General features: G+C 57.2%; 1 protein-coding gene across 1 annotated transcript in view; it reads right to left on the bottom strand.

Moving 5' to 3' along the window:
• The window catches only part of ADAMTS8 (ADAM metallopeptidase with thrombospondin type 1 motif, 8), a 6,517-nt gene extending 620 nt beyond the window's left edge, over positions 1–5,897 (bottom strand). The window contains 10 exon segments of the mRNA XM_009890826.1: positions 1–4; positions 7–115; positions 1,888–2,063; positions 2,149–2,321; positions 2,605–2,788; positions 3,316–3,614; positions 3,731–3,898; positions 4,401–4,533; positions 4,807–5,046; positions 5,865–5,897. The exon segment at positions 1–4 is cut by the window's left edge and continues 620 nt beyond it. Coding sequence (XP_009889128.1) covers positions 1–4; positions 7–115; positions 1,888–2,063; positions 2,149–2,321; positions 2,605–2,788; positions 3,316–3,614; positions 3,731–3,898; positions 4,401–4,533; positions 4,807–5,046; positions 5,865–5,897 — 1,519 coding nt within the window.
• Positions 5,898–7,543: the final 1,646 nt, after the last annotated feature.

Here is a 7,543-nt window from a genome sequence, read left to right as displayed (position 1 = left end):
GAGGGTCCTCAGGGCCAGATAATTCCCATCGTGACGGACCCCCCGGTGGCTGCGCTGCTTGATGTCGATGTTGGTTGCCCCGGCGGGGATGGTGACGATGTCGTTGTAGCCGTATCTGCACGGGGCAAAGGGATATGGTTATTTTCCCCAGACTTATTAAAAGGAGGCCCACGCAGGGGATAGCGCTCGGTGAGTGGGATCGTGGCTCTGGAGCCGCCTCTCTGTAACCCGGAGTGCTCAAGAGCTGGAAATATCGCAGCTGTGCCAGATGTGTGCTCGGATGGAAGATTTTGCAGGATTATATGCCAAAATGAGCACCGCAATCAAACGAACAGCCCCACGGTTACCAGCCTTGGTGACAAATTCCCCTTCCTCCCTTGCTTTTGAGAGGGGTGAAGCATTTGGGACTAAAAGCCTGGCTCTGCCCAGTGATGCTGAAGGATAGCAGCAGCTATAGACAGATGCAGAACAGCTGGATAGGAAAGAGTTGGGGTGCTGCTGGCATCATATGCATACGTACGTTGGCCAGATGTTGCTGCTAAAAAACAGACCAGTAGTTAAACAGTTAACCCAACAGACATGTGGTATTGTAGATGACTTGGTATCAACTTGAAAGCCTTTCTTAGAAGACAAGCACGTACTACGGCAGCAGAGCCATCCCCTATCCATGTGTGGGTGTCTCTGCACCCGGGGCTCATCTTTGGAAGGGTTTTGCACCCACCGCCACCATGCAGAAGAGCTCCCGTCAGAGGGCACAGAGCACATTCCCATGCCGGGGGAGGACTTCCCTGCAAAGCCAGCCAGAATCCGTGCCCACCACCGGAGCATCATGGCTCCCAGGACAGCACCGGGAAGGCTTCGGTGCTCAGCACCCAACGCCGTGGTAATTGCTGCTATAATAAAATGCCACCCTGGAGAGACTCCATCTATAGGGCCGGCAGGATCGTTTTCCACGCATCCCCACGGTTGCTGCTGTGGTCGGTAATTAGGTTCAGAGTATTTTGGAACAAAGCCTTTGGGTCAACCTCTGCTCTCAGTCACCCTGGCCTCCCTAGCCCTGATCTTAATGGGATCTCTTCTTGGCTGTAGCTACCACACTAATCTCGCTTTAGTCAACCGCAAACAATTCATAGGAGAGTGGAAGCCCCATTTCAGCTGGCTCCCTGGAAGGAAACCATTTAGGAAATCTAATTTGACTGCGTGAGTCACCTCGCTGCACGGAATTGGACGCGTTGGGCTTTTGTTACGATCTTTGCAACAAAAGCCTTAAATTCAGCTCTTTGGCAAAGCACCGGCGATCTTGGGCGAGGGAAGTGGCTGCCTCAATGCCCACATCCCAGGACTGAAATTCACCCCCAAGCCCGGGGAAAAGTTACCGAACTATTTATATCCCAACATCAACCCTCAAAATATGTGTCCGGCTGACTGCGTTGGGGCGAGATGCATATTGTAAACTCCTCGAGGCAGCAGATTTATTTGCAGTGCCGCACCGAGCCCGTCGCCGGCGTCAGCACCAGCTATTATTTTAGGAAATAAACTCTGCTTGGCTTGCATAATGCTGCCCCGAAATAAACTTAGCGTAAGCTCCCGAGTTTGGGGAGGAGAGCAGGCTGTTGCAAGGCCACCCGGCTGAGGGTGTCTGCGTGGCTGCGAGCCCGGGTTAACGGCACGGAGGGTAAGCCAAGCACTCCTCGAGCCCAGGGGGTTGCAATTAGGTGCGATGCTTTCCGTACAGAAAGCAAAGTGCCTTTACATCATGTAGGAGGAGCCTTAATAGTCCCAGCCTAGCCCTTCTGCAATAAAAAATAAAAGAAGAAAGGAGAATGAGAGGGAAAGCTGGTTTTTCTCCCTCCCCCCACCCCCCAGTCCATCTCTGCAGCCCCTTACTTGGATCGGTTGAGCGAGCCAGATATTTTCCTGCATGTCGAGCCGTTGCCGCCGCACACCCCGCACTTGTCCAGCTTCTTGGAGGACCCGACTACGTGATCGCAGCCAGCCTTGATGCACTGCCCGTGGACGCAGATGGAGAGCGTCTCCGGTCCGCACAGCGTCCCGTCGATCACCTAGGAAAAAAATGCAGAAGAGCAGTTAGGGCATTCGATGTGAAACGGGGTGAAGAAGGGTGATTAACACCACCGGGTATCTTACTTTGGCCTCAAAGACTTTAAATTCGCTCCTGCCCCTGGCTCGGCAGAAGAGCTTGCATCGGTCTCGGGGTGACACCCCCGCGTACTTGGGAACCCACTCCAGGCGATTCCCTTCCAGGTCCGTGAAGTTGTAGCCGTTGTACTTCTCGCACTGCTGCTCCCGAAAGCTTTTGCCTGAAAGAAAAGGCGAAACGTGACCCAAAAGCCGCGGAAACCGCCGTCCTCCTCGGCCACCGTGGAGACGTGGGAGCGAGCCGAGGATGGCAGGAGCGTGCAAAGCAGAGCAGGGATGCCACACACCTCCCCACCCAGCCAGAGGGGATCACAACCCCCAGCAGAAAGCTATTTCCCCCCGCCCCAAAAAATAGGAATATTCAAGGGAAAGCGGAGCAACGACGGGTCCTGGGGAAACGGGGGCGGGAAGTGAGCGCGGCGCATTTGGGAATCGCATCCTTACCATCCGGCGGGCACTCATCGGTGTGGCAGGACTGGTACTTGGCTCGCTGCCCCTCGCAGTACCTGCCGCCGTGCTGGGGCTTGGGGCTGTCGCAGTGGCGGTAAGAGAACTGCACGCCGCCGCCGCAGGTCCGGGAGCAGGAGCCCCAGGGGCTCCACGGGCCCCAGCCGCCGTCCACTGCCGGCTGCAAGAGGCCGTGAGAAGCTGCTAGATCCCTCCCCGAGCTCATCCATCCCCGGTTGCACGCTCCCAGGGCAAGAAAAAGTCTGGAGCAATGTTAAAATCTCCCCTCCTCTCCCCGCGTCCCCAGCCGGGGCCCTGATCCAGCAAAGCACTTAAGCGCATACTTCACATGAAGTTATTACTGACTTCCACCGGTCTGTTCATGTGCTTAAAGTTAAGTTTGGGTTTAAGTACTTTGCTGACCGACTCAGAAATCACCGCTAATTCCCCCGGCAGGGCAAAAAGCGATGATTTAATTGCAGAACCGCAGCTGCTTGATGTATTTCGGACCATCCTGCGCCTCGCCGAAAGGCACAGCAGCGTTTACCGACGAGCCGGGCTCACCAGTAATCAAGATTAACGAAAGGTGCTGTCGAAGGAGAGATATCCAGCAAACAAATCGGGCAAATCCAAAGCTAGCCCAGGAGATTGCAGGACCAGGGTTAGAGGTTTGGGAATTCCAAAGGGTCCTTAATTTCTCCCCCTTACCTGCGGCTTCAGGGCATCCTGCGGCACGCAGCGGCCGTCCCAGCACAGCCCCTCGGCTTTGCAGGGGGTGCCGTCGGCCCAGGGCAAGCTGCCGTTCTTGGTGTGGCAAAGGGGCTCCCCGCCGCCCGTCCTGCACCAGAGCTGGGCGCAGATGTCCTCCTCTGTGGTGTTGGGGCAGTGCTGGAAGTCCTTGCCGAAGATCTGCTGGCATTGCTGGTCCAGGCTGTAGAGGGCTCCTTGGCCGGGCAGCTCGGCGGGCAGCGAGAGGGGGTCGGCCGGGGCATCGAGCAAGCAGTCGCCTGGGCAAGGCGGGAGAGTTAGGCTGGAGATCATCAAGGCTTGATGCACCACGCACGGCATCCCGAACCCCTCTCTGCGGTCGGGTTTGAACCCCATCAATGATGAGGTTCCTTACCGTGCCCGCCGTCCAGGAATTCGGTGAGGTACATGGCGCTGCAAGGGGACCAGGGCTGGGTCTTGTTCAAGTGGATGAAAAGAGGGGCCATCATGTGGTGCTTGCCGAGGGGCCCGAAGAGCCGCTCGCAGGTCTTGGAGTCGTCGTGGGGCATGCTGAGCACGTGGCCTGGGGAGCAGAGAGCGTGGGTGAGCCACAGCTTTCCCCCCACCCAGAGCCCCTGATCCGCTGCAGAGGATGCCCGGGCAGCCGGGAGCATCTGCGAGTGACCAAGCAGCTCCTCTTGCCGCAGAAGCTATTTGCTGCGGTAAATCAGAAGCGACAAACGACACAGTGCTCGCTCTGCCTCGGCGGTATGCAGCCCAAATCAGCCAGCGCATCTCTAGGAGCAGCGAACCAAAGGAGAGAAGCGCTCGGTCCCAAGCCTTAGCTCATCACATCAGGCAAATACACTGATTTACACCAGTTCAGGCAATTCTAAGTGCTTTGGCTGGTGCAAAACAGCTTCTGCTGGTGCCAGAAGCTCCTCGGTGCTGCCCGAGGCTCGGCGGGTGGTACCCAAGCGGTGCTGGGCTGTGTGACATCCCCTCCCAGCACGCTGGGTTGAAAAAGCAGGACACCCCCCTCCCCCCCCGCCTTCTCCTCCATCCCTCGGGAAGGGATGCTTTACCCAGTTCGTGAGCAAGGGTGTAGGCTGCCTGCAGGCCCTCGTCCTCGATCACCGAGCAGCTCTTGTTGCGGTCGCACATGGTGCCGATATCCGCCACTCCCAGCGTGTCGCAGCTTTGGTGTCCGCAGAAGTCCTGTGGGAGAGCAGCACCGAGGCGGGGGGAGGGTGGGGGTGAGGCAGGGTGAAGGGGTCCCACATTTGGTAGCCCCAACATCTCCGAGCAGAGCTGGGCAACCCACTGGTGCTCTGCACCCCAAATGCAACCACCCCACCCCACTGCTTTGCTGCAAGCTCCATCCTTGGTGGATGATCCCCCATGGTGGGGGGATCCCTCCTCTCCCTCCAACGAGACTTCAACCCCTTTCCTCTCCCCCCGCCAAAAGCATCCCCGAGGGACCCTTGAGACCTGTCTCGTCAGCAGGATGGCAGTGTCATAGTGCTCCGGGTGCCGGTCGCTCGGGGGGTTGAACCTTTGCTGCCAGCTGCAGAAGTTGCGGAGGGTGAGCCCGCCGTTGTCGGACACCTCCGGCCCCGCCGTCGCCTCGTCCACCACCAGCACCTTCACCACCACCAGGTTGATGGAGTTCTTCAGGCTGGGGTGCTTGTAGATGCGAGCTGCCATGGACATCAGGGTCAGGACGTGGTTCTGTGGGGCGAGAGAGAGGGGCAGGCAAAGCCTGGGTGAAACCTCCACCGCCGGGCTCTTTTTTTTGGTTAGGAAAGGAGAAATCAACCTTGTTTATGAAGCCTGCCACATCCACACCGACTCGGCACCTGGACTGATGGAATAAGTGCTGCTTTTTCTCTATGGGATGCTTTACACCTTGTGCCGGAGGGAAGGACAGGCAGGACAAGCCCCTCCCGCTCCTGCATCCCCTTCTCCATCCACCGCCTCTCACCTGCCATGAACCCTTTGCACCCAGAAACCCTTCGGGAAAACCTCATGTGTCCCTGCGAGTGCTCTTGCATATTCCCAAGACATTAACCCTGCCCCGGCTGCTCCGGGGGCAGGAGCAGCCTTCCGCACAACCTCCCGTGGATGCAAAACCACTCTCACCTTGCTCCGAAACTCCCGCCCGTGCTGGTCGGCGGGGTTTGAACCCAACGGCCTCGCCGACAAACCGGAGGCCAAAGCACTTTGACGGCCGAGTCTTTGCCCAGCAGCATCCCCTGCTCGGGTGATTGGGACGACCAGAGATTACTTAATATGTCAAACGCGCCAGCGATGTTTAGGCTGATGTAAACATCTTATCGGAGCATCGAAATTCCTCCTCTGCTTGGCACCCGTTCACGGCCCAGGAGTCAGGCGAAAAAAATGCAGCTATTACACAATATAGTATTGGGAAAGAGAAAGTGGCTTCTCTCCTCCCCAGACGAATTACACCCCGCGGTCTCGCTTCAGTGCCACCGTCTAATTAAACTGGAAGGACTCAGCCGAAGCCCTCTCCGAGGGCTGAGTTTCACCCAAAATCCACGTTTCCCTGCACGCTCATCCATCGCGACGCTGCCGGGACAGCGACGTGCACTAAATACCATTTTCTTAGCAAACAAGGGAGATATTTAGGGAGATACCCCCCTTCCTCTAACAGTGAGGGCATATTTGCTGTGCCGAAGGCAGCTCACGGGGCAGAGCCGCTCGCCCAGGGAGGTTGCGGGTATTTTAAATTATTCTGCCGCATTTTATCCCCTCACTGGCAGCTCCGTGTAAACAGATGTCTCGCTTCAGCAAGACGTATCCCAAGGCTCATTATCCGAGGGCAGGCCCCGGCAAGGCTGATGGGAGCGCTGAATAGACTGGTTTATTTAGACTGGCCAGATCTCCGCGACATGACTCACATCCCAGCCCCGAAGCATGCAACAAATGTCACGGAGAAGCCACCGCCGAGGCAAGAAACCCAGGCGAGATCCCCACCAGTGGTTGCTCCAGGGGACTGGAGGAATTGTTTACCCCACGGGGAAAGTCCATTGGGAAGCTTCCTAAAAATAATGACAAAGCCTTCCTAAAATTACGCACGTGAAGACCTAGAAGGATGCTCTACGCCAGAGCTGCGCATCATGGGATGCTCCGTCATTCCCAAGGGAGCACATCCTGCCCCATCCTTCTCTCACCCATTACAGGTTTCCCTCCATCCCAGTAGTTTTTACCCGAGAGCTCTCAGTCCCTACGGCAAATCCCCTGGGACATCGACCCTCGCGTCCCCAGGGTTACGTCCAGTCAAGAAACCCTTTCAGCAGCGGGAACGGAGGGACTCGGAAAACATCCGTCCGCCCTCCCTTCGTCTGGAAAGCGAAGACGGAAAGCGAACCCAACAAACAGCTATTTACTGCAGATTAAAAGGTCAAATTCACTTGTTCCACCATCTGGTGTCTAATTATACCCATCCCTGGACCGTGCGGGTGTCGGTTGGGTTTTGGGTGGACCCTGACCGCTCCGGGGAGAGGAGGAATCCACCTGCACCACCTTGGCTTGGCCAAGGGTTTGGAGCTGGGGCCAAAAGCAAGTTACGGGGTCCCCAGGGCTCAGGAGAGGCTGACTGAGGGCTTTTGGCCAACAACCGGCTGCGGCTGAGTTGAATCCCGCTCATCCCGTCCTCCCCGTGCCTTTGCAAACAGGCACCGGTTCGATGAGCCACCCAGGAGGGAACGCTGCCTTCTGCGGGGTGTGCTTCCCACCATCGAGGCTGAGGACGTGGGTATAGGGATCGGATGCCCACAGGGTCAGGTTTGGGGAGCCCAGAGGTGCCAACAGACTGGTTTCTGCCTCTTCACAAGGTGCCACAGCACAGCGGGCGCAAAGCTCTTCCCTGCCATTTCCAACCAGCACCCTGGGAGATCTTGGCAGGATTTCTGTCCAACTGGTAAATACAGCTGGAAAAATCAGCCCTTCACCTGCTCTGGGGGGAGAGGACACCAGCCCAAGCCCCAGAGGATTGCGAGAGCATCCCTCCTCTGCCCCATGCATGTATGGTCAGGCAGGAGCATCGCAGCTGAGCCACCCCTCTGCCGAGGCAGCACACAGGGGTTTCTATTGCTCGGTGATGCCCGCCAAAACCTCCAACCTCTTTTTTTTTTTCCCTGGCTGCAATCCCTCTGCTGTCAGAAAGATCAAATTCCACCTATCCACCCCCCCCCCAAAAAAAAAA

Source organism: Charadrius vociferus, unplaced genomic scaffold (genome assembly GCF_000708025.1).
Source record: "Charadrius vociferus isolate BGI_N301 unplaced genomic scaffold, ASM70802v2 scaffold858, whole genome shotgun sequence".
Lineage (NCBI taxonomy): Eukaryota > Metazoa > Chordata > Aves > Charadriiformes > Charadriidae > Charadrius > Charadrius vociferus.
The sequence above is the reverse complement of the archived record's forward strand: the minus strand, read 5'-3'. Positions and strand labels throughout refer to the sequence as shown.